Below are 16,710 nucleotides of genomic sequence, written 5' to 3'. Positions count from 1 at the left end.
GTCTTTTGTGAAGCAACTTTTGTTATTGTGAAAAAAATGGAAATTTTGATCGTAAAATCATTTTGAACATGAGACATCAAATATTTTTCAAAACATAATTACAAAATTAAATTGTTAATTTTAAAATTATATTTCTTTTCAAAAATCAATACCTCCAAAATATTTTTGCAAAAAAAAAAATACATACATCTGTTTCAAATACAAGAAACCTATATTATATGCAAAGAAAAAAGTATAAATAAAAATTATAACAATTTAAAAGTGTAATAAATTGGCCTAAGCTGTCAAATAAACATCTTATTTGATAAAATAAAACATATACAAAATATAATATGGGTTACGTCTTGTGGTGTTACTTTTTTTTTCACTTTTGATATTTAAGAAGTATAATGAATGATAAATAATAATATATAGGTTATATGTATACAAAACTGGGAGGGCCTGCAGGCCTACCACTACACAACTGTAATATATCTATGTATTATAATAATATTGTTTGAGAAATGACCAGAAAATCATATTCACACATTGTCATATTAGGTCTGACATTTCCAAACATCTCTTTCATTAGCATGATCATTATTTATATTAATTTTTAGGACCCCCTCAGTGTTTTTGAATTTCATTCATAATATTTTAAATATATGTTAAGAGATATGTTTGGATCTACCTTCGTTTTACCATTCCTAATCAATTATATCTTTTTTCAACCGACTTCAAACAAGAATGGAGGAGGTTATCAATTCGACTGTATTTTTGTGTGTGTTTGTTACCTCAGAACTTTCGACTGGGTTAACCAATTGATGATTCGTTATCTATGTGAAAGCTGATGCTTCCCGTATGGTCTCATATCATTTTGGTCAGTTCTGACAACGACATCCATGAGAAAACCATAAAAGTTTTAAATTTGCATTAAGTATGCACGACAAAAGGACGAATAACTCAATATCACGCCAACCGATTTCGATGATTCTTTTTTTGTGGCAAATTAGTTTGTGTACTTCAGATTCACTAAAAATCACAAAATAAAAAAAAACTTTTAACAAAAAGAAAACCGACTTCAAAAGAAAAACTTTTCCAATACAAATTAATATGCACTAAAAAGTAGAAAAATAACGATAATATAATGTAGTTAAAATTATTGTTACTTTTGGAGACGGTGTCAGCCAAGCTAATGTAGCAAACTGTTCTATCAGAGTTGTTTCCTTGGCTGACACCGACTCCCCAAGCTAATGTAGCAAACTGTTCTATCAGAGTTGTTTCCTTGGCTGACACCGAGTACAAAAATAACAATAATTTTAACTACATTATTTTTTTACTTTTTAGTGCATATTAATTTGTTTTGGAAAAGTTTTTCTTTTGAAGTCGGTTTTCTTTTTGTTAAAAGATTTTTTTATTTGTATACTTAATTTCTCTCTCTCTATTTTTTATTTTTTATTTTGAAGAAGGATTTTGCAAAACATTATTTGATTTATTCTCCAATGGTAACAGTGTTTACAAAAACGGATACGGATAACAACACGGGAGAAATATCTTAACTGAAAATTTGGTTCCCTGAATAACTTTTACTTAGCTGAATTATATAATTTCGTGCGAAACAAACATTAATATTAAACAATGTTTGAGTAAAAGCGTCCAAAGGTTTTTCCATTCGATTAATTTTGACATTTTACTGAGTAAAAACTAGTATTAACTTAAAAATATGGGTGAGAAAATAAATGATAGTTTAAAAAACTGAAAAGCTGACGCTTTGTTGCAATGCAAATAAAAACTATAATGGAAAATTTAAAGCGTGGAGTGGTGCCTACATTCATTCTTTAATTTAACTGATTAGACAGATATCGAGCTCCATGCATTGAATTCTACATTAAATTAAATTTATTATCCACTTTTTAGTGTAATACAGAGTATTTTTTAGTTTTTCAACTATAATTTATTATAATCTTCTTGGTCTCGCTTAGGTTAAAAATTGTGGAAAAACAAAAACGCAATTTCCAACAAAATGGTAAGTTTGATCATAAAATTAGTTCAAACAAAAATTCATCATATGATTCTATGGATGGACATATAATTAATTCTGTGTCATACATTGAAAATTTAATAATATTTTCTGACCCATTTAAAATCAGTAATTATGTCAATTGGCTAAGGCAATTGTAAATAGCTAAAATAAAATCCTTCTTTTTTCGTAAGTCTGTTAAAATAGCTATAACCTCAACGAGGTGCAATTTTTGAATTGTTTTGGATATATCCTTGATTTTCAACAAGTTCTATCAATAAATAAGTTCAAGAATGGTTATTAAATGTTTTCTTTGTAACTTTATTTATATTTATGAAATATTTTAAACAAACGATAAAATTTATAAAATAAAAATTTAAGTAAAACCACATAAAATAATGTTTGACATATTTCTAAATATTATCAATAATTTTTCTTATTATTAAATTTAGGGACCCACTTTTCCCACAATATCATCAAATATACGGGATAATTCCTCATTTTCCTTGTTCCGTTGATCCACAGCGGCTTTTAATGAAGCTATTTTCAATTCTAATCTTTTGATTGTGGCAGTTAAACGTAATACTTCGTCTTCGTATTTTGCATTCGTTTCAGCTACTTCATTATTTGCCCTGAAAACAATAAATTTATTAAATAAAAACAAGAAAAACTTTAGTTTTCGCAACTTGAATGCGCTATTTCTGTCAAGAAAAAATTATGCAGGCGACGCTATGAATTTTATACCTCTAACGATATCCTATTGGTTTATTGCTGAATACCTTTTAACTGAACTATATTCCTTATAGCGCGCTTATATCAACCGTTATAAAAAATGGATAAATAATTACGGAATATTTAGTTTTAAAATATTACAAAGCTATGAAGCGGATTTCTTGAGGAGATTGTTTTTAATTTTTCACATAAATTCAACAAAATGGCCTCGTGAGAGAGAATCCTACATGAACAAACAGAAATGGAAAATTATGAAAGTCTTTGAATTATGAAAAATCTTTTTATCATTGCGCAACGGAGCCTTAAAAAACGCAAAGAATCAGTAGAGATAAAGTATTTGTGTAATTTGAGACTCTTCTATGGATAGCAAAGCAGTGTTTATATTATTTTGAATGCAAATACGTGATTGACTCGAAACTTTATCATTGATTAAATGCATTCTTGCTTCGTAAACAAAGCTAAAAAAATACGTCTAAATTGAAAAACTTACTTATCTAGCTGCTCCATGGTATGTCTTTTTAAAGTTTCAAATTTGTTACATAATTTTAATATTGCTTCTTCATTTGCTTTAATCGTTTCTTTTAAAACATCTTCATTATGTTTGAAATCTTCAATGACAGCCTTGCATCGCTCATATTTTCTATAATGAAATTCGAATAAAAGTTGTAAACTCTGATAAACCCAAAAATTTATATAAGGAGTCGATTAATAGAGATAACAGAGAGGAGAATTTCATTAATTTTTGAGACTATACTTCAAATCAATAATTTAAAGCTATCAATACTTTTTTTGTTTTTTGAAATAAAAGTCTTACATAAAGAGAGGAAATTTAATATTTCACCACATATTTTCCTTCATAGCTCCAGTTTAATTTTTATTTTAATTAAAAAATAACCCCCCTCCAACCTGTCGAAGTTGAAAATTAAAGAGAGTGTAAATAATTAATTGACTAAAACCACATACCTAATTCATAAGAATTTTGGAAACAGTCGGCCAATTATTATAAATGGAGTACATATTTAAAAATTTGCCAATTAACTTTTGAGAATTTGTAATTTGATTGTATATTTAAATTAGAAATTTTCGCATGTATAAGGTATAGCAACAACTTTTAGCATCAACATCAGGCCAATTTTCACTTTCAATATTTTCTATGGTAAATTCTTTAAATATGATAACTTACTGATGTACTTCAGAAAATGCTGCTTCCAAATTTGTTAAATGAATTTCAAATGTATCACGCTCCTTCACAAAATGAGCATTATCGCGAACTAACTTTGCAATCTGTTTTTCATATTCAGCCATAACAACACTGAAATACAAATTAAGACAATTAATTTTGAAACGTATTTTGAACATAGAAATTTAAGATTATTATTAGTTGTTCGTTTTTTACGTCTGACGTACTAATTATTCCAGTAACGCTAATTCGTAAATATCCTAAAATAAAATTTTCTACAATTTTTCTAATGAAACGTTTGGCAATAAGTTTTTAATATTTCCTGACGCTATTACGAACAAAATTGAGAAAATTCGATGTCTAAATCCTTGTCTTTTCGAAAGATATTTATGTAAATGTTTTCTTACGGATTTTTTGATGTAATGCACTTTTTCTTGAACCAAGAAAATGGAAATGTTCTTGTTACGTAAAATTCTTATACTGATTTTTTAAACAAATGCAATTTTTCCCATTAAACTCTTTCAAAACTTAACTGATTTTAAAGATCATCGCTTCTGTTTTAGTTGTTATGGGTAGGAAACCCTAAATTTGCACTTGAAACATAGCTAAGAACCACTCCTCTTTTTATTTCAGTAGTTAAAACAGCCAATCGTCAAATGAATGATTAAAATTTATTTAATTTTCCTTTAATTTGGAATGGTTCTGTATCCAAAATTGGATTATATTCATAAAACACTCACCTAAGTTTCTCATCATTTGCCTGTTTTGATAATAATTCCTTACAAAGGTTTTCATCGCTCTTACTGCTTGAATCTGAATTGATGGCATCTTTAATATCTTTCACATTTTTATATAATTGCTCTGTTTGAAGTAATAACTGTAAAATTTTGAATTAAAGGTATAGGTTAAAATAAGAATTGTGTTAAAATTACTTGCTTCAATACGCAGGTAAGAGGTAGGTACGTAATCAAATCTATTACACCATCTAAAAAACTCCAAATCAATTTACCTCGTTTGCGAACTATAAATTCACGTTTGTGCCTTTCATTTACTTAAGAACAAGCTTAATAACGTCATATTTAGGTACCATATAGAAAGATAAAATAAAAGCAAAAGTTAAAAACATATTTTGCAGTCAATGGAATTTTACAATGTTTTAATTGTCTGACATTCTTAGCTACTCTATGCATAAACTATATACCTACAATTGTAACATTCTACTTACATTAATATCACAATTATCATTTTTAGTGATTTTTTCTTTTACTCCATCCACAAGAGCTAGAATCTCTTCGAATGTTGGCATAGGATCTGTTGGTTCACATATTATATCATCTAAATCTAATAAATGTTGTTTGTGTTTGCCCTCTGACTCAACCATAATTTCCAGATATTTTCTTCTGATAAAACAGATTTAAAAATAATTTAAAAAATAAAAAGGTGGTCGAATTTAAAATTTAAAACGTTATTAGTACTACTACAAATGACACGAATAGCTTTGAAAAACACTAGTATTATTTTTAGCTATTTTTGTTTCAAGGTTTCAATTCTATAACAACAACTTACATAATGGTTTAAAAATAATATCCAAAAATATGTATCAATTTTTTTTGTAAATACCAAAGAGAAAATAAAAGAGGGGAAGGAATTCTTTTAAAATTTAATGTTACGTACAAAAGCATACGTCGAAAGAGAGTATTGGATTTTAAATTTAGACTAAGTGCTTTATTAGGCTTCTCTCGTTATAAACAGAAACTATTTTTAATATATTGAGTCAAATTTTTTTATTTTCTAATGTTTTTATGTGCTTTTTACAACTTTTTTTTGTACTTTGTCGAAACATCTCGTAGGAATGAGAAGTTTTTTCGCGGTATAAAGAAGTCTATATTACTTTCCTGACGTTGAACTAGGTACAAGTCTAGTCTGAATTTTCGTTTAAACTTGAATGGACAAAAAAATTAAAAAACTAGTATTATGAAATAACTTTAGACAGGGTAGAGACCACTAATCTATTATGGCTAAGCTCGTTGTGTATTTAACCAATCAAAAAATTAGTTAAACAAAAGTTGCGGAGATTAATGGGGGACATCATAAATAAATTTGGTGATAGCTATTTCCATCGACAACTTTTGAAGTATTATTCTGTAGCTAGCATGTTTTCTTTCGATTAAATCCATGACATATTCGAGTGATAGTGATATAAAGTGTAAAGATAAACTCACCTCTTAGGATCTAAATTTAGTAGTAAAGCAAACCGGAAAACAAGGTCTAATCTGATGTCAGAACATGAACCCCATCTAACTATGCAATTTGGTTAAGGAAGTTTTTAATTGTTTAACTACAAAACCGAGCTATTAGCCATAATAGATTAAAATGGTCCACTTGTTAAAAATTAAAAAAATTTAATCCTGATCAAAGGTTTTCAAGTTTTTTCTTAGTTTTGGTGAATTGTGTGGGGGCATTCTTTTTAATCTAGCTTAGTAAAATATGAGAATTATGACCATTTTAACAAATATCATTTTGATATTCTAGATTACTCTCTATCTTATTCTTTGTGTTAAAATTAATTTAGTAAAAAATTTGACGAATAAGCAATTAAAATTGTTTGAGAAAATAACAAAAACAGTAATTCTAAAACAGTGGTGAAATTGGATCCCAATGCTCGTTTATGTGAAAATTGCCTCATTTAAAAACCTCTTGTTTGACAAAAAAAAAATTACTTAAATTGGTACTCGACGTTTTTTCTTACTAATACCTAGCTTCGAATGCTGATTTGTTTTAATTGCCCATAAGTTACAACTATTTCAACTCAAAACAGTTTAACATTTAAACAGTTTTGCCATATTAAATCTAAAATAAATTGGTTTTTCTTGATTTTTCCCTGACAAACGAAACATTATAACGATCTACATTCATTCTATACCACTGTGCCAAACTTCTAATATTATATTTTATTTGCAGACATCCCACTTCCATTTCAACTTCCAGTTGAACTAAAAAAATTTTTTAATGCCCAGCTTAGTTCAAAAATTATTGTAAATATTGAAAAGGTTTAATTGTAATAATTTAATTAACTAAAATAAATGCTTGAATAAATAGACGACTCTGACTTGAATTTGCATGATATTCCAAATTATAATGTAAGATATCTTCAAATATGGATCAAAATAGTGTACCAAGTTTCGGATGTCTTGTATACATGTACCTATACTTATAAAGAAGCTTTAATGTGTACTCTCTATTATATTCCATTAGGACATGCAACAAAAACATGATAACATTTTACTCGTGAACATACTAATTACAATACTAGTGACATCGACTTAAAACATGTTTCACAACATATAATTTAATATAGGAGGTCCTACAACAGCGAAATAAAGTAAAATGAAGCACTTCTCTTCGTTCAAATGTCTGCGATCTATATTGGTATTCTACAAGTGAAAACAAACAATTGACTGAGGTACTTGTTGAAATACCATGAATAGACAGTGTTGATTAGGCAATCGTTTTTTGTACGTCAGAAATACAAAAATAACCAAAAAGTAATAAAAATAGCTGAAGACTTAAAGAGCATTTAATAATCACATAAGTGGAAAACTTTTATTTCACTTTTAGGGAAGTGAAGGGGTTTTTATAGAAATCTTTCAAAAAATGAAAAATATTAACGTTTAAAATATCTTATTAGACAGAAAGGTAGATATATTCGAAGTGAAGTTGTTTTTATGAATCGTAATAGAGCCTTCATAAAAACTCCGCTCTTAAAAAAATTCTCTTCGCTTTTTACCAATTTTTATAAAATGTTCAGGGTGTGTTATGATTTTCAGTCTGAATTTACAATTGGATATATAATATTGCAAACTTAGCAATTTCCAACCAATTGCGGTAGAAATAAATATATTATATTGCAATCGGAACCAAGAGATTTCATGTTTTTTCTCCTTTATAAATGCTTTCATTGGTGTAATTAGAATCCACTGAAGTTTTATAACATCATTTCATCTACAAATGATTCAAATCGACTAGGTAACGGATAATGGCATGACAAATAGTTGACCGACGAACCGAAACGTATATACACATTTTTTTTACAAACTATCTCCCATAGAATGGTATTCACCTTGATTATCACAAAATAATATAAAATTTAAATCGTTTGAAATGAACATTACTGAAGAGCTCTTTTAGTAATAATTAACTATAGTATGTAATATAGTTAACAAATTCATGTTACCGTTAAAGTGCCAGATTTACTTTCTGAGCGGCATCATATCAACTTTGTTACATTTGTTTTATAAAAAAAAGGTATTCGTTATAAACAATTATATATGGTCTACGAGGCAAAATGAAAATCAGATATCAATTTTATGCATTTGTATATACGAGGTTTGTTTAACAACAACAATTTTTCTTAGCAGGAAAGTACCTTTATTTTTTTACAATATCGACAAAAATTTTTGTTTGAAGTTGATTTTTCTTTCTTTAAAAGTTGATTCTAGTTGAAAAATACGGTAGGATAATCATCTAACCTGACAAAACAGATTTTGTTATTTTTACTAATTTTTCTCTGTATCGTTCCAAATAGCTTAGGCCTCCGCGTGTGGATTAATCAAAATTTATGCTTTCAGAAGTACATACTCCTTTGACAAAATTTTGCACTCTTACGGTAACTGTGAATGTAAAGTTGCTATACGCCATTGTAATTCTTGTAACTAATTATGCTTAATAATAGATAGACATTTGTTTGAACAATTTAAGTGGCCTGTTTTTTGATTGCTGTGCATAAAAACACTATTAGGTATTAAATTTGTTTACAACACCAATTATTAAATGTGTTGGAATCTAATTATTTATGTGTGTGATGATTTATCACAAGTTATTTTCATCATTTGTTTTTCGATTACAATCGATATATACAATATGACCAGCAGATATTACCAACAATCAAACCAATACTTGTGATGGTAAAAAAAATTTTAATAAATTTTAAACTTAATTAAACTTAAAATTGACACGTTTGACTCTTATTTTTTATCTTTACACCTAATGACGAAGACTTTAATTTATATTAAAAGATTTATTAATCTCAACAGAGGGCTTTTGTTAAGTCATATTATCTCTAACGTCACAATATAATGTATCAAAACTATCATCTCCACTTTAACCAGGAAATCATTAAATTCATCATAAAATAAATCAAATTTATGGAGGTGCAACGCATGAAATTGCTATATTAAAGAAAGCATCGTTTGCCTCTCAGGTATAAAATAAGGTAGCAACTGTACAATTAAGAAGTGTAAACTAACATAATAGGTAATTAAGGGTTTAAAATATATACGGTAATATGTAGTACCTTGGATACAATGTATCCTGAATCACTCTATAGTTTCTTGTTATCTATAAGAGAGCAACTATACTAAGCGAACTATTTGCTTTTTCAATTAAGATTTCAGAGCCATGATGTCACAAATATCAACGACCATATTCAATAAAACAACTGTTCTTTGTTCACACAAATTTTTGCGTATGAAGATCTGTTGTAGAATGTAGTTCTTTATGATTTATAAGAAAGTTTGTTTAAAAATTTATAATTTATAATTTATAATTTTTATACATACATAATTTACATATTATGACATTTGACCTTTTTTTTTTTTTCTAATGGTCTCCATAGAAACAAACAAGGTCGGGTTTGATACGATCTAACAGGAATAGACGGACGTTAAATAATAGCCAAGTAAAATTGAATTAAAAGGAAAAACAAACATTTTTTTTTCGTCTACTAAATTACAAAAAGTTTTCTGTACATAAACACCATGCCAAACATCGTGTTTTGCATACGAAATGTTTGGCCACTCGCTTTCGCATCAAGTGCAAAAACACGTTCCTTTTGCAATATTTTAGGATAAGGCACATAAAAGAATCTCTGAACCCTAGCTTTTTGCCGTGCGGTAAATAAGCTTTTGAGTTGATGTGGAGTATTTTTCTCATAGGACTTTTTCGAAAAAGATTGGACGGGGGAAATAAATTGAGTAAAAATTGGAAAAAGTTTTTGCTCCTTTTCAAGTAAGTTTCCTAATGACCAAACAAATGATACGTAATACTAGCTGGCACATCCCTTTTCCTTTCCTGACTAATATCAATCGAACCATGTTACTATTTTTGGCTGTTGAAAGGAGAGTAGGCAAATATCTACCAGCAGTATGCGTCTAGTAACGTCTGTGCGATCATTCGGAAAGCTATAACGCGGTAGTCTTTGTTTAAAAAATTTAAATTTCCCAGTGAAGCAGGTAACTGCTTGTACTATAAAAAAAATTATTAACTTCCCAGTGGGATAGTTATTGTAATGAGTCCGATTTTGTTTCCATTGTTCTGTTAAAAAAATTGTTTTTAAAATAACACATAAAGTCAGTCGACGTCAAAGCCCTCTTGCTGTTCTTAAACAGCTCCAAATGGTTCATGGAGTAGTGGCCGGGGATGGGCCAACCCTTTAACGGTGTCACAACGGACCCTATGGTCTAAATGTGTCCCACCCCAGGATAGCCACTCTAACCTAACCTAACCTAACCTAACGCATAATTGTACATTTAGATTCTTGGTACTACACTCTTCCCAATGTTAAATTAAAAAAATAATACCTGTATTTTGATAGATATACTCGTATACATAAAACAAAAACAAACATGTTCGTATATATTTTTGGTAGACCGGAATATGATCATCTATCATTTATATATTGTGGATACTTACTGAGAAGATAGTGGACAGCTTGTGTTGAACCACTGGTCAAAATAATAATAATCGAATACTTACTCTTTGCTTGTTTTATGCTGTGCATTTATCTGTTGTTATAAACTGACCCTTTGCTACATTCGTCTTCCTTAATGTATTAGTTTAACCATTACGAACCAACCATCTTAGAAATTGATTTTAATGATCTATTATATAATAACTGACATTTTGGTTAACCATTTATTTTATTCCGTGTGTGATTGACCGATGTTCTTACTAAAGAGTTCACTGATTTCAGTGGTATATTTATTCATTGTTATCTTATGAAGCTTTTTGGTTTCATTTCAAACAGACACATTCTTTAGTCAATTCCTCATGAATTTTTTTTTAATCGCAACATAAAGCAGTTTTTCATACCTTTTGGATTATATATACCTAGTACCTAATTGGGATCCAAAAAACATAAACATCTAGTTTGATAATTTTTGTGGTATCTCCACAATTGCTCCATAATACTTTAGGTACAGGATTTTAGGCGATATGACAACAATATTCGTCCTAGTTAAATAAACCGCATTTTTGTATCATCGATGTTGTGAAAAAAGTGTTTTTTTTTTTTGCTATTTACTCGACTTTGCTAAAGGTATATTCTTTAATAAAATTTGTAAAAAAATTTTCTAATTTGTATAAAAATTGGATTTTGACTTAAAACTGCAACCATCGGGTCACGATTTGATTGCATATATCGATCGCTAAAATGATTTCTGAGAAGTAATATCCCAGATAATTTATTAAGTAAATCTCTGAATCTTGTATAATAAAATCATCTGATTTTTGTGATATGAATATATTTCGAGGTATCTGTAGAATCGCTTTAATTTTAAAGCTTTTTATTCAAAATTCTAAAGAAAAAAACTTCTCATTATCCGATTATTCGATTTATACTTATTATACATTTGAAAATTAATTAAATAAAAATCTATATTTTGTCACTATAAGTAATTCGAAACATTTTTAGCTGTTTTAAGTTACAGAAAAAAGGCTTTTTGGTATCGTTTTTTGAGTCAAAAGGTTCATTTTACCATTTCTTTACTTTACTCGATCTGAATTCGATCTGAATATTTCTCATAAAATAAAATATCGACAATCATTTTACATGATAGGTTGCTTAATATTATCGGATGGATTTAGTATGACTTAGGAATCAATGGATCCGTTATTTAAAGACACAATTTTTCAACTTTCATTGTTTTTATGTATGGCCAAAATTTGAACTTTCACGAGAGAACAAAGATATTTACGAAAAAATGTTGTTTATTTGTAATTAAGAAATAATTGTATTTAAATTGTTGCTCTGTCTGTAATGGTGGTGTATCCTATGTACCTGATGATGGGTCCTGCGTACCTGTAACCCAATTAACAAATATTACTCGCTTACGAAATCAGAGCCATTTTTTAGATCCTGAAGATGCTATAGAAACTTAAGCTCTACAACTTTTTGTTTTTGAGTGATCGTGTTCATGGGTAGACGGACAGACAAACGAAAAAAGGACTAATTTGATTTTTTTCTAAGATTTCTTATACTAAAATTTTGCTTGTACCATCAATATTGCTAAAATTGTTACAAACTTGGGACTAAAGATAAGATAGTCTGATATATTTTATATTTGGGGTATAAAAACCAACATCGATTTAAATAAAAAATAGCGCCGTTTCTTTTCACTTTGAATTGGTTGTTTGATAATAAGATGAGGGAAGATTGTATGTCCTACCAAATTACTATTCTATAAGCGTCCAGAAATCACATAGATACGTGAAATCAATATACACATACCTATATATGTGTAAACGATATAATTAATTATTGAAATCAAATATGAATTTAAAACGTGCTGAAAATAAATTTATTAAGATTTAAAAAGATTGGATGTGGATGGAGGAATATTTCGAAAATTTAAATACATTCCTGTATTCCTGTATGCAGACAACGATATAACTACCGTATAATAATAGCAATGCCAACGAATAGATAGATATAGATTCTCGATAAAATGTCGGTTCATCAGTGTATTTTGCATGTATATTATCTATGTATGAATGGCTAAGTGTGGTAAAAAAGATATGTATGTACACCTTCGACAGAGAGTTTGAAAAGTAATAATTGTGGAACATTCCATATTTTAAAGATTTATTTATTTTTACAAGCTTTAATTTATTCAAACTTCAATTGTATGTACCTATGACCTGGAATTTTGCATTCAATATTCCGTTCTCTTCCACTGAAGCTATCGGCCTGAAATATGGCACACATGTTTGGTTTTCATGACAATGCAATTTATGGTATACAATTAAAGTATGATCTTATTTTTTTCCTATGGCTTCCACCATATTAGACATACGTTTTTTAGTTTTAAATAAAAAAGTTTTCTTTGGGGGCAATCTTTTACCGTTTGTTGGCCTTCCGAATCGTCCTTGATATTTTAAATTGAGCGCGTCTAGCTTTTATAAATAATCCTTATAGTGACCCATGAGAAAAATTTTCTTCTACTTTCTAGTAGAAAAAAACCTTGTAGTATATAGTTTTATTTGAAAACGGAACAGTTAGCCAAGGGGCAGATAACCAGAAATATTTGAAATTCTGAGAGCATATATCTTATGTTAGACTTTCCGTACTATAATTAAAAATAATTAAATGTTTATCATCTTATGCACGGATAGAATTATGGATAATGGATGGCTGAGAGTATGTGTAGCTGGTCCTTGACATTTCAACCTTGAATTTTGTGTAAATGTTTACCATCAATATTTTAAAATTTCCTGTATTAGATATGTAAAATATGAGATGTAAAATAGGGGTGAGTATTTGGTTTTGTTGGTGTCTTTACATACAGCTAAAGCATACGACTACTTATTTCGGATTTTTAATATAGTCAAGTGGTGTGAAGTGTTATAATATACATATATCGCACTATACATTCCCTGATGAATTTTTCATGATATGCGTATTACTTGGAAGTCATCAATGTAGGAGAAGCTTAACTTTAAATCTACCATCAACACAAACGTTTCGCTTCATTGAAGGTACATTATTATTATTATTGTCATCTATTCGACAATTTTATCTGTGTGAGTACAGTATGGTATAACATTAAGTAACATTGATTGGTTCATTGATTGATTTGGTGAAAAATGGGATTTAATTTCAAGGAAATGTATGAGTAGATATACACTTATATATTATTTTGGTTATTAGCAAACTTTTTATCTTAGTAAAGTGTGGTTAAATGATTTTAATAATAATGAAGTGTTGTCATGGTGGCTAAACGAGCAGAAAACAATACAGCGAACTTTCTGCAGCAGATAAATTTACTATTTAGTTTCAAAATTTATTCATATGCGAACTACAAAATTTTTGTGGTAGCAAATTTTCAGCACGTAAAAATCTCTACGAAATTGGATTTCGCTAATATTTTCACCACAGATATGGAGTGCAAAAACTATTGAAATGCTGTTTATCTCTAAAATTAACACCTTTTGGAGATAATAATTTTATTAGTGTGTTTACCTCCCACAAACGTCTGAAGGCTAAAAATCAAATGATTGTCACCTTTATACAATATTTGGAAAAAATGGTTTTTATGCCATGTATATGAAATATATCAAGGTATACTAAGTTTAGTCTCAAGTTTTCTTATAATTTATTTTCTTGAAATAATAAACTTCAAAAATTATTAAAGGTTGGGAATAAGGTCATGGCCTCGTATGGAACGTGCTTGCTTTTCATGTGGAAGGTATTCAGGTCGGCACCCATCCACGTTAATAGATTTTATTTAAACTCTTCTATTTTAAGCTTGATTCTGATATTTTGCAACTTCTGATTACTATTAATAGATCGTGGAATAGAGTTGATAATATAATTTGAAAGACTTGCCTAAGATTATGATTTTTATATTTTATAATAATAGTTAATAATGAAATGTCTATTTTCATAGCTTCTTGATAAACGAAAAATTAATAAATAAATACAGTTTTATTACCATTTTTTATTTGTGCTTATTATTAAATAATATAAAATTTACAACGAAAGGAGCACAGTTTCTACTGAGTATCTTACGATGCCTCTTGTTCTTCTTTTTTTTTAAAGTGTCCTAGTTTTTGTGCTTGCATCGTGTTAAGAAATTTTTTAAGATCATCTTGAATGAAGTAAGTATAATATTAAGTTAAATGAATGTCGTTAGAAGTTTCATTGAAAAATAAGTAAAACTATAAATTGTTTCTAAATCAATTCTTTTTACTCTTGGGTCCAAAAATTCATCAATTTGGATCACCACCTGTTTGTCGTTGTTGAAGGCTTTTAAGGGGTGAGTTTCATTAGTATTATTCCTTATTATTCACAGAAATACATTTTCATAATTTTAACCACTCGTATACTGCCTGCTCATTCATTTAGAGAATTGACCTTTATAAAACCTGCAAACATTTTAGTAGGTGCTTGGTTTTTGTGTTTAAAAGTAAAAATCATTCAGAAGGACATTAGAGATCATTAGCTTCCATTAAATTGCAAAAGGTTTATAATAAAATATACAATTTCACTTGTTCATATTTATTCTTTATTAAACTAATATTCATTTGGGAATAACACGGTCTACTATTATAATACATCACATCACATCAGTTAACAACACAGATAGAACATTCAGAATCATTAATAATATTTTGTAGGTTTATTTTAATAATCATCATTTTAAGCATTTTCAAATCATGTTTTCTTTTATAATGATGTGAAATATTTGTATTTAAAAAGAATTATACATTTTGAATTTATATATACAAACTATGTGATGAGTTAGATCTTACGAGAGAAAATTAGTTCCAAAAACTTTCACAAGAACTGAAATCTGATGTTGTCGAATAATTTAACGAAGTCAAAACTGATTTTTGATTATTTTCACAGAAAAATTTTTATTATTGAACCCCGACGTGAGATTTATTTGTTTGAATAAGTAAGATCTGAAGCAATTGTCTGCTAATAACCAATCGAAGATTATGCATAATTATACTTAAAGATTTTGTTTCTAGAATTTTGGGAATGCGTTAGCTACATAGTAGTTTCGACATTTATCTTTTTCAGACATAGCTTTGTACAACCCAAAAATAATGAAATAATTAGAAATATTTTGTTAAAATCATAAGATACATTAAACTTATATATAATAAAAGCTGTAACTGTAAAGGTCATTACATTCTGGCCAGTCTTCAAAAAGTTAGTAAAAAGTTGCAGTATTCGACACGAGTTTGTGTTTTGTTTTTATTTGTCCGCCTAGTGGAAAATCGCCATGAGATTGAAAAAAAATTATGATAATATAGCCAGTTTTAAATAAATAATAAGCTTTATTGATATTAACTAATAAAATTTGAATCAAACAAAGTCCAAAATGAAATGACATATCCTGATTAATAGTTAGATATAAAATTATCAAGTAAATAAAATAATCAAAATCAAAATAATAATTCAATAAAATCAAATAACAAATGAAATAATAATTCACAGGAGAAAGCAAATGCATATAAAGTAAAAAAAAAAAAAGAAAGAATTACAAAGAAGCAAAGTAAAGAGTTTACACAAGAAAATTTTTTCTTTTTTCCAAAATCCCGCTTATAAATTTACAGACTTTCACACACATAAACCTATCTCTCACATTTAAAATATTGTCCACTGTATCACCCAATTCACGTATAATATCATCTCTCATTATTTATTCAACTCCCACACAATTAAAGAGAAGATGATGACCTGATTCGCACCCATTGCACAGAACACACAAACGTTCTCCATCTCTCTTCTCCTTGTGTTCCCAAACAAATCTTCCGAACTAAAGTAGGTTAATACTCTTCTCAAACTCCTGTCATCTAACATTTCTAAGTTTTCTCAAATTTTCCTATTAAGTTAAAAGTTTGTATAGACAGTTTGCTTGCAACACTTTTCAGCATTTTATCTCTATAGAAATTTTCCACACGGGCTACAGCCAGTTAAAATTTATTTTCGATAATGCTCATGACGCATAGT

The 16,710-nt window shown here is 28.4% G+C and overlaps 1 protein-coding gene across 1 annotated transcript; it reads right to left on the bottom strand.

Moving 5' to 3' along the window:
- Nucleotides 1-2,447: 2,447 nt before the first annotated feature.
- LOC123296030 (transforming acidic coiled-coil-containing protein 3-like) lies at nt 2,448-5,436 on the bottom strand. Its single transcript, XM_044877491.1, has 5 exons — nt 5,137-5,436; nt 4,652-4,788; nt 3,915-4,043; nt 3,222-3,371; nt 2,448-2,631 (listed from the first exon to the last, which is right to left on the bottom strand). The coding sequence occupies exons 1-5, from the start codon at nt 5,290-5,292 to the stop codon at nt 2,448-2,450; spliced, it is 756 nt and encodes a 251-aa protein (XP_044733426.1). The 5' UTR covers nt 5,293-5,436.
- Between the last annotated feature and the right edge of the window lie 11,274 nt (nt 5,437-16,710).

This window comes from Chrysoperla carnea, chromosome 3, assembly GCF_905475395.1.
Source record: "Chrysoperla carnea chromosome 3, inChrCarn1.1, whole genome shotgun sequence".
NCBI classification, from domain to species: Eukaryota; Metazoa; Arthropoda; class Insecta; order Neuroptera; family Chrysopidae; genus Chrysoperla; species Chrysoperla carnea.
Note: the sequence above shows the minus strand (reverse complement) of the source record. Positions and strands in the feature narration are given on the sequence as shown.